This window comes from Trachemys scripta, chromosome 10 (assembly GCF_013100865.1).
Source record: "Trachemys scripta elegans isolate TJP31775 chromosome 10, CAS_Tse_1.0, whole genome shotgun sequence".
Classification (NCBI taxonomy): domain Eukaryota; kingdom Metazoa; phylum Chordata; order Testudines; family Emydidae; genus Trachemys; species Trachemys scripta.
In genome coordinates this window covers 59,944,537-59,955,772 of record NC_048307.1, presented here as the reverse complement: position 1 = coordinate 59,955,772, position 11,236 = coordinate 59,944,537, and the positions used below count along the sequence as shown (strand labels likewise).

Below are 11,236 nucleotides of genomic sequence, written 5' to 3'. Positions count from 1 at the left end.
GCACTATAATTTATTTGACCTACAATAACAATTATAGCTGAGCGGTGATAGTAAGTAAGTGAGGGACCAATGTGTGTATGTACTTTGTGCAAACTACTTCGTAGTTATCTACTGAGGAGAATGGAGAAGACAGGGACAATGAAGTGAAATTTATGACTTTGCTCTTCAAAAAGAAATTTTGCTGCCTTCAGTGAGTTTAGGACAAAAGAATGTAATTTTCTGCCCAGTATTCTGTTCTGAAAGAGCATAACTTGGGACAATACAAGGTTTGCTTTTTGAAGTGGAGAACAGGTGGGAGTAAAGGCTGGTGGAGGTATGGAGTGGGAATACTTGAACCACTGTTTTTGTTTTATTCTCTCCCTCCCCTCCCACCCCCCCTTTTTTAAACAGACTTGGATTGCCCTGTTGTTAGTCAAGTTTGTGTAACTTGCTATGAATTACTTAATTCAGATTGCCAGCAGGTGGGCAGAATTAAGTTTGTCTAAATTTTAAAGGTGAAATCCTGACCCTGTTGAAGTTTATAGCTTAATTTCGAGGATATCACCCAAAATATCAAGGGTAACATTTTCAGAAGCACAAGTCCCATTTTCAAAAGTGACTGTCAATGGGACTTAGGCTCCTAAGACTTGGTGTACACACACAAGTTTTACCAACATAAACATGTTGGTTAGGGCATGACTCTTTTTAATATTTACCAATTAAGATATGTCAGTAAAAACTCTAGTGTAGATGCAGTTATACCTGTATAACTGTGCTTATAAGCTATACGGGTATAAGCAGTTAGACGTTTTTGAAAATCTTACCCTAAGACACTTAAGATCAGGTTTTGTGTAAGCAGATGGTAAAATAGAAGAACATAATAGACAGACATAGCAAGGAAGTGCAACTTGTAGTAGATATTTGCACAGGTTAATTTTACACATGCTAGCCAGCATGCTACCATGGTAGTGGTATTTGTAGGCTCTATAATGCACTAGCATTGATTTTATTACTACTAAATTATTTTTCTTATTGACAGCAGTAACTAGAGACCCCCCAACAAGGTTGGGAACCCATTTTACTAGGAACCATACAAGCATGTATATTAAGAAACAATTCAAGCAGTTTACAATTTTAATTTAAGATGAGACGTAACAGGCAGATGAAATCACAGTGCAGCTGTTGGTTGGTTTGTTTTACTTATGAACCTCATTCAGAGAATCGGACAGAACTTGGCAGTAGAAGGATGAAAATTATTAAAAGCAAATAAAATGTTAGACCTTCCAACCTTGGGAGTGTGCCTTAAACTGCTTTACTTCATTTTTTTTCTGACTGTATTTATGCCAGATAGACTCAGGAAGGTTACCATGGTTTATAAACATTTGTTGCATGTGGCATAAGAAGAACCATGGAGTCAGGAAGTGATATGAGAAGGTGGAATTTCCAAAGAAAATGAAGTCATAGAAGAAATAAGCAAATTAGACACATAGCATCTAAAAATGAGTTCATTTGGTTTGCAGTTCAAAATAGTTGAGTTCTGGAATAAAGTTTCTGCTTGGATCAAGGCACAGGAAAATGCCCAAGATGCCTGTTAAAGGGATTTGTGCTCATTATTAAAGTGAAGCACTGATATTAAGCTGAATTTTTAAGTAACATTGGTGTGATTTTGGTAGCTATAGTTTGTGAATTCTGGTATGTTGTTGATGTGAGGTATTATTTTATGGTTGTTAATGCTGCTCTTTGTTCAGTTTAGTTAGCTGTGACTCCTTTGCACTGGCACATGCATTTAGGGTGACCAGACAGCAAGTATGAAAAATCGGGACAGAGGTGGGGGGTAATAGATGCCCATATAAGAAAAAGCCCCGAATATCAGGACTGTCCCTATAAAATCAGGACATCTGCTCAGCTGCATGCATTTATATGCAACAACTTACTTGTTTTAAGAGATGTCTTTTTCTCTGACTCACCAGCTGTTCCAATGTGTTAAAAGGTTGACTCTTTGATAGAAGCTTGTAGCCTATCTAAATACACCTCTACCTCGATATAACGCTGTCCTCGGGAGCCAAAAAATCTTCCTGCGTTATAGGTGAAACTGCGTTATATTGAACTTGCTTTAATCCACCGGAGTGCGCAACCCCGTCCCCTTGGAGCACTGCTTTACCTCGTTATATCCAAATTTGTGTTATATCGGGCCGCGTTATATCGAGGTAGAGGTGTATTACTGATATGTGGATAAAGTCATTGTCTGACTATAGATAAAACAAGTCAAAGGAAAATCAAGGCCTTTGATTAATGTTTTATTCTTGTTACTCCCTAGTCTTTCTCAAGTCACATACCAGCAAGGCTAGCTGAAGACAGTTAAGCCCCCATTGTGTTCTGAATGGTTACTCACGTTGGCTTGGCAGTTATAAAGAAGGACTGTGTTTCTGTTTAAATTCAGGCTGCCTTGGGCACCAGATGCACAATAGCCCAACAAACAAAACTGCCTTGATCTCCAGTGGTTAGTGCCCCCAGACAGTGATAAATTTGGGACCACAGCCATGCTATAGGAACTCTAGAGATAATCTGACCAGTTTGAGTTGTCATTGTAGTAGAGGGATATTCATGAAATCACAGAGAGTAACATTCTTACTAGAACAGCAGTTTTACTTTGTGAATTGCTGAGTCTGTGCCACCTTCTATCTTCTTAGGCCTTGGCTACACTTGCGAGTTGGAGTGCATTAAATCAGCCCCAGGCGCCCTAAGTCCTGAGGTGTCCACACTGGCAAGGCACGTAGTGTGCCCGGATTCTGCGGCTGGAGTGCCCCTGGTAATCCACCTCCATGAGAAGCATAAAGCTTGCTGTGCCCCAGCTGGAGCGCCACGGTGCCAGTGTGGACACCCTGGTCTATTAATGCGCTCTGATCAGCTTCCATGAAGTGTCCCACAGTGCCTGTTTTAGCCACTCTGGTCATCACTTTGAACTCTACTGCCCTGCCCCTAGGTGATCAACCATCAGACCCACCCTTTAAATTCTCTGGGAATTTTGAAATTCCCCTTCCTGTTTGCTCAGCAAGGCGTGTAGTGCGCTCAGTGCATCTTTCCAGGTGACCATGCATCCACGCACCAGGTGATCCAGCCATAGGAAACTGTCCAGTCCCAGCTGCACTCCAGCCATAGGAATTATGATACCTCTGGGCAGATATCAAGGGCCATGATAGAAAGGGGCCATGACCGGGATGCAGTGCAGGGTTAAAGTGAAGGAGCTGTGGAACGCCTACCACAAAGCGCGGGTGGAAAACCCACTGCTCCAGTGCTGCACCCACAACCTACCATTTCTACAAAGAGCTGGACGAGATACTTGGGGGCGACCCCATCTCCACTCCGAAGAGCACCATGGACTCTTCAGAGGCCGTGGCAGCCCAGAGTGCAACAAGGCAGGAGGAGGAAAGTGGGAGCGAGGATGCTGAGGAGGAGGGGGCCCAGAGCCAGAGGATGGCCCTGCATCCCTAGATGCATGCATCCAGGAGTTGTTTTCAAGCCAGGAGGAAGGTAGCCAGTCACAGTGCTTGTGGGAGAACAAACAGCAGAGGAGGTGCCTGGTAAGTGGCTTTTATTTTGGGAAGGTGGTAGTTCAGTGCGGGCTCATGGGGTGAGGAGGGTTGCAGAAAGAAGGGTTAGGGCTGCATGCATGCCTAGATGCGGAATAGGGCATTGATGTGCTCTCTCACATCGGGGTAATCGGCCTCAGTGATCTCATTAAAGGTCTCATGCAGAAGCTGGGCAATCCACTTGAGCAGGTTCCTTGGCAGAGCTACTGTGCTCCTTGCCCCTGTAAGGCTAACACGTCCGCGCCACTATGCTGTGAGGGGTCGGGGGACCGTTGCTGCACACAAGCAAGTGGCATAAAGGCCAGGGTGGAAGCCACATTGTAGTAGAAGACTTTCCCTTGGTTCCCAGGTCACCCTCAGCAGCGAGATATCTTCCAGGACGAAGATAATGTATGGAAAATGTGGGGACAGTGTTCAGTATAGGGGTCCCCTGCAGCTATTGGCTCTCCCTAAGGCACAGAACCCCAGAGGACAGTACGGCCCTGAAACAATCAGTTCCCCCTTGTCCCTGTGGTTACTCACCATTTTGAGGCTCTTGTGGGTTGTGTGCGCTCGCTTTGGGATGGGCACTTTCTGCTATTGTGTGCACTGTGCTTGTCTTCAAGTTTGGCTGAATCATTGCTCTGTCTAGTGTGAAAGATGCTGCCTCTGTTAAATGTTGCATTTTGGCTTTGCAGATGCAACCTTGAGATCCCAGCTGTCCTTGTTATCAACCGCCGAAAGGTTGCAAAGAATCAGGAAGCGTCCGCGAAGAAGCAAGGAGGACCTTCTGTATGACTTCATGCAGCAGTCCCTTATTGAAAATCAAAAAGTACAGGAGTGGCGGGAGACCGAAAGGAGGCTCCGCCAGGAGAATGCTGATGGCCGGCAACAAACCACGGAGCGGCTCCTAAGCATTGTGGAGCGCCAAGCGGATGTGATGCAGGCACTCATAGCACTGCAGACGGAGCAGATCCGCGCCTGCCCCCCCTGCAGCCCTTGTCCGAAAACTCTTTCCCTTGTGCCCCCATGTCACTGCCAACCCACTTTCCCCAACATCCAGTTTCTTATTGCCACCAGTTGTCTCCAACACCTGTAGCTTCACCACCCAGCCCTGCAAACTACGACCCTTACCCACTGCACTCAACCCCCATCACCATGAATTTTAGGCAGCCTGAAGTGCAGCACTCATTGCACGGCACTCCAGACAGGAAGGCTAAATATGATAACAGGACATACGCAAGTCTGTGATTGTCCCGTTCCCCACCCTGCCCCCTTCCCTCCTCCCACACAGCACAGGTGTGTTATGCCATGAGTCACAGTTCTTCTGAGCAGGATGTGATTAATGGCCCTGCACACTTGCATCAACACGATTCCAACGGTCGACTTTCCCCCTCTGAACTGGTTAGTGACTGATTGGTAGCTGTGTGGAGTTGCCAGCTTCCAGATTGCAATAGCCATGCATTTCTCCACTGGCAGGGCATCTCTCAATCTTGTGTCCTGGTGCCACATGGTGGGGGCGAGCTCAGCACACAGTCCCATGAAAGAGGCTTTCCTCATCCAAAAGTTCTGCAGCCACTGCTCGTCATCCCAGACTTGCATAACGATGTGATCCCACCACTTAGTGCTTGTTTCCTGAGCCCAAAAGCGGCGTTCCACTGTCATGAGCATGTCCGTGAATGCCACAAGCAATCTCGTTTTGTATGCGTTATGTGTGTAGACATCATCATTGGACTCCTCACTGTCACTTTGTAGCTTAAGGAGTAACTCAACTGCAATTCGTGATGTGCTGGCGAGACCCATCAGAATATTCCTCACAAGTCTGAGATCCATTCCTGCAGACTGAAAGGGAAGATAGAGCGCGCAGTACAAAAACTGTGGAAAGATGGCGCCAAATGTGGACGGAAGCACAGGGATTGCTGGGATGCGAAGTGATGCATCACGGGGCATTGAGACAAGACCCATGATGTCCCACCCCCCCCCTCCGCTTCCCACAAGCCACAGCGTCAGAATGGGAAGAGGTGCTCTATGGGATAGCTGCCCATAATGCACCGCTCCCAATGCCACTGCAAGTGCCACAAATGTGGCCACACCAGTGCGCTTGCAGCTGTCAGTGTGAACACAGGGCAGCACTTTCCCTGCTGCGATCTCCGAGGGCTGGTTCAACTCCCGGCACTCTACATCTGCAAGTGTAGCCATGCCCTTATTTAGTAATCTGAATTCTCAACCTACAACTATATTGCATCTTAAGGTTTCGAGACACGTGACAGATTAAAGCTCTTGCATATAGAACTTAACAGAATTTGTGTAAGCGAACAATGATATACCGATATTTAAAGGTACTGGGAATTCTAGACACAACTAGAGAAATATAAAGGACTACTATTTCATGGGAAAATATCTGTTTTAATTTAAATCAATTTCCTTTTTATGTCTTTTATCATTTTTCTTGATTTCTTTTGCATACCATTTGTGAAATGTTATCAAATCAGAATGGTAGCATTTTACAGCTGCTTTGCACTCATGTTTGTAATGATGCCCTGTCTGAGTCATCTGTGGGGCTTTGAACCGAGGATTCCTGGGTCTTAAACCACAAATCTCTAGTATTTGAGCTGAAGCACCAGGACCAGTCACTAAGATTGTCTGAATATCTAATCTCAAAGGTGGTAGCAGGTTCAATAAACTTCTGTGCTTGGTCTAGCCAGCAGAGGGAGACAAAGCCATTTGGTGCAGGTTATATTCTGCACAGGTGTAAATAACTGTACAATATGCAATACAATGGAGAATCGGGCTCAATGAATATTAATTTTAATTTAGCTTAGGTAGACCAACTCCATCAGTGGTGTGTGGATGCATATGAACACATTTTGAAATAAACTTTTGAATGTCTAATGGCATTTAATATTTGGAAGAACCCTTTTAGAACAACTCAGAACTAATTAGGAATAACTACTATAATAATATGATTATGAGGGTCTTGTAATCAGATGGTGGCTCATGATCAAAGGGAAACCAAGTCTAATGAATTAAATAAGTATGTGAAATGAAATCTGAAGAATCACTTTTACTGAAGTATTGACAGGAGGAGAGTAAAAGACTTGCCATTCATGTAAATTCCCACTCCCAGTATAATTTTTTATCTTTCTCCCCTGCCCCCCCCCCCCCCCCCCCCCCCCCAAATCCCTAAAAGTATTAGATTATAACACTAACTTTTGTTCTTTGGGGCAGTTAACCCTGGGTATTGGATAGGGATTTGTTGCTCTTATGCTGTGTAAGAGAACCCAAATTATGTTGACTCGTGAAATGAGTCTTGTTTTAGAGGTGTATTCTGCCTGCACCAAAGATGGAATACTTAAAGAAAAAAAAGTCTTTTTAGGATTTCTTTTTTCTTTTTTTTTTTTTTTTTAGGTTTCTGGAGCTGGCCTATGTTGCTGCTTTTTCTCTATCTGTAGTATATGGAATGTCTTTATTAATAATTTACTTATCAGGTTCTTCTTTCTTTTTTTTTAAACTTACTTAAGTGCTGTCTTGTAAAATGGTTGTTGATTTCTATGTACTTGATATCAATTTTACTGGGATTTTTTTTTTTTCAATGTCTGATCACAAGCTGACGAATTAAACAGTAAACTAAGCATCTTGGAGATTACTGCATAGACCATATATTATGTGTAAAATCTTTTGTTTCTTCATTTAATATGTTGTTTGATTTCAACACAAAAATAAACCACATGTGGTGACCTTAGCTACAAGCCACTCCATTTCCTGGGCAGCTGCTGCTACATGCTGCCTATCTGACAGACGGGGCTAGGTCATGGTTACCACAGGACACCCTTATGGTCATAACCAAGTTGTAAATGTCACTAAGATTCTTTCTGAATGTCTGTCACATGTGTATCACTGATTCTGAAGTAGATAAAATGAGCCAAAGATTCATTTGGGAGTTGGGACTCCCAGAAGATTACTTTTAAAGCAGAATAGCAGAAGGAGTTGTGACATGCATCCATAAGCAGTTGGAGTGATTTGACAGTTATTTAGCCCTCAGTTACTAGCCCTTTGGTTGAACTGACAGCACGCCTGCAAAGATAGTGAGGCCTGTTTCAGCCCCATTAATGTCGTCTTGAATGTGAGCCTGCAGTCTGGAAAATGATAAATGTTCAGTGATTGATGATTTTATAGTCCCAGGGGATTCTGGGTGGTTTCTGGTTGCTGTGAGCCTGAGCAGTTCCCCCACCCCACCCCACCCCCACCTTACTTGGGCCTCTGCTTTAAGTTTGTGTAGCATTTAGTATGAGGAAATTTAAACAAATGAGTAGCCAGACACTTTAAGTTAAGCAAGATTTTACTGAATATTGTGCAAAACTTTCATTATGAAGCAGATGCAATTTTGAGAGCAAAGTCCTATTTAATATATTTTTGATTCAGTGTAATCCTTTAACCAGATATACATATGACCAGTCTGTGGGGCTAACACCATTTTCCTAGTTAGGGCTCAATATTGTTTGAAAAAGATTAAAGCATTCTGACCTACATGGAAGGAAATTGAATAATTGCCTTAATGGAACAATATGTGCAGCTTGAAACATTAAGGGGCTTGCTACATCCATTGCTTGTTCTCTTCATGGTTCTGGAGCAAGCTATCAGATAAGCCAGTATTTCCTGTTTACACATGAGTCATCTTTCCAAGCATATTAGGTTAGCTACACTAATATTAGAAAGGGTGCAAATAACCTTTTATTTTGAATGCTTGTTTGCAGGACAGGTGGCAGAGCTGGGTTTCTAAGCTTAATCAGTTCTTGTAAGCAAACCTGTTGTAGATGAGCAGTGGCATTTAGTGCTTGATAGCACTAAAATGCCTATTAATCTGTAACCTTAATTTAGCCTTCAAAGGAGGAGCGGTATTTCCTCTTCTCATTCACTGGAATACATTTTCTCCTCATGCCAGACCTTATATCTTGTGCTTGAAGATGTGAACAGTAATCTTTAAACTCATGTCAGTCATAACTTCAGCCTAACACTACATTTCAGGAGAAGCTATAGTGCTCTAGCTGCAAAAAGATTGTAATACTTCTATATTATTTAATTTTTGGAAACTTTATCCATGGAAACACAACTTATTAGGTTGAAAAATGATGCAGCTTCTTTTCAGATGGGAGGGGGAGAGGAGTCAAACAGTATGAAATATGGGCAGAGTGTGTTTTCCACAAGATATTCAGACCTGAAAGCCAACTTTATGATGAATGACCATTGCAATGCTATACATTTAATTAGGAGAGTGTCATTACACTCAATTAGCAGGGCTGCCAAATAATCTGTTTAATACTCTGGTCTTTTTTTTCCTTAGGGTTTTGCAGACAGCCCTCATTATGGTGATCACTTGAATGACAGTCGATTAGGGCCCCATGAAGGATTGTCCCCGACACCTTTCATGAACTCAAATCTGATGGGTAAGTTGGTAATTCTTTGCGAGTAGCCCCTCAAAGCCTCTTTGGTCAGAAAGAGACATTTTTCATCCCCTTGTCTAGGCCTGGCACATCAAGCATCTGGAAGTTACTGCATTTCTCATGGAAACAGTGGTTTGCTATCTAAGTCTTTCTTCATAGAGCAAGTTCCACTAAAAATGCAGCTTTCTTAACACTGGGACATTATCCATGATTTTGGAAAGAGGTTGAAGTGCCAGTATTTTACATAGCTGATCTAGAAAGCTATGGATAAACTGTGATTTCTTACAGTCTGGAAGACAAAGCACTTCTAAAGACTTGTTTTGTTTTTTCTGCTGCAAAGAAATTGAGTATTTGTCACTCTTATGCACTTTTTGCAATATTTAGATGTCAGTTTCTAAGAATATAGAACACTGAATTGCATATTTTTGTAGGTTGTTCTCCAGTTAACACTTCATTGTTGTCCTTCTCCTTGTTTGCTTGCACAGTCTCTTTTCAAACGTCAGTATCTTTGGTGATATTTGCATTTGATATTCTAGCAAAATTGAGATTGTAACATACAGTATAGATTCCTTTCAATATGCAGTGATTTACATACATACAGTAACTCCAGCTGTTACTGTTTCTGTGCCTGTGGTTCCCCGCCCTCTGTTTTTGAAACTGAGAACAATGTCAAAACTGCGAAGAAAGCGACACGTTATCAGTCTAGCTGTTAAACAAGTTGGGTTTTTTTGCCTGGACACCACTATTGCTAGAACATTTTAATGTACTGATGGTTGTCTTTTCCCCCCTCTGAACTTGTGGCCTAAAAACATCAATTTCAAATACTTACTCTTCGGCAGAGCAATGTCTTGGGGCAAATGCTGTCTAGTTTGTGCCTTAAATTTAGAGATGGTTCTATACATTTGCTTTGTATTTGTAAAGTTGACATTGTTTTACTTATGTATTTTGTTTCTTGTGTATGTGACCTATTTTGTGATCTCAGCATTGTCCTTTTAAGACACAGCCATGGTAATCTAAGTGGATTAACTAAATCCAAATCCTGGTGGTCTGCAATTTCTTTTGGAAATCTTTCTACTTTGCTCTGTCTTTGTTTACTACTTTAATCGTCTGCAAAGTGTAAAAGCAGACAAAGTCTGATAGCAGAATGCATCTATTGCTAAAAGCAGTTATCCTTTTAAATCTTACTTATGAATCTCAGAATATAATAGTGTGGTTTTAAAATAACTGTGTATATATATGTGTATATATGAAAATATATAGTCCATATCACTAGATCAGTGGTGTTATATTTGAAGATCAGTGAAATCAGTAAAGTTTGCGGCTTGCTATTAACATGCTAGAGGACAAAGATTTTTCCCTTATTGTTTCATATAACAAAATCAGATTTTTTTGCCTCAGGCTGAAAAGAGACAAACATTTAAATATATTTATGGCTTGAGCAAAACACCAATCCAAGGGTACATATGGCTTCCAAGTCACATAATTTACTGTTTTTGTTTGCTTTATTTCTGCTAAATTATTTTTTATATTTATAGCAGAACTATATTTTGATTTGTAGTACAAAAGCGGGACAGACTGTGTCCTCGTGTTTTGTGTTGAATTACCCATTTCCTAAACTATGTAGAATTTTAAATAAGTGCAGAAATTATTGGCCTTACTGTATCATCCTAGCTTTTCAGTTTTACTTAAGATGACTAGATGATTCTATTAAACGTAATGGAATTATATCATTAGTACAGATTTGAGAAGAAGCCTCCATTGAGATTGCTTTGGAGGGGGAATTAAATGAATCGTAAGAGGTATGCATATCAATCACTTGCTTGTAACAGCTGTGGACTAAAATATTTTTGTAATGCATTACAGCTAATGCTTCTCATTGGTTTTGCCTCCATTAGAGGTACTGTCTTTAATTTCTGTCTGTCCATAGAACACATTCTAAAGCTCATCTGCATGAATGTATACCCCAGAGCCATAAAATAGTGTTTAAAAATATGCCAGCAAGATTGTCTGTTTTGCACAATTCACAGAAAACAATTTACATTCATTTTGTTTGCATTGCAAAGGTAAAAAGGTACAACTCTGTGTACCATGCCTCTTCATTGTGAATTTTAACTAACAAAGCCTAAAGTATCCTGGGGGAATTCTGCACTACAAAATTAAAAATTCTGTGTACAATATTTTCAATTTCTGCAAAATTCTGCATATTTTATTTGTCAAAATAGTACTCACATCAGTTTCAATTATTTT

At 41.4% G+C, this 11,236-nt stretch overlaps 1 protein-coding gene across 1 annotated transcript in view; it reads left to right on the top strand.

The window, feature by feature from the left end:
* The first annotated feature begins 8,889 nt into the window (after positions 1–8,889).
* Positions 8,890–11,236, top strand: part of TCF12 (transcription factor 12) — a 167,420-nt gene continuing 165,073 nt past the window's right edge. Inside the window, exon 1 of the mRNA XM_034784435.1 lies at positions 8,890–8,992. Within this exon, the coding sequence (XP_034640326.1) occupies positions 8,974–8,992 (19 nt within the window). The 5' untranslated portion in view covers positions 8,890–8,973. The remainder of the gene's footprint in view (positions 8,993–11,236) is intronic.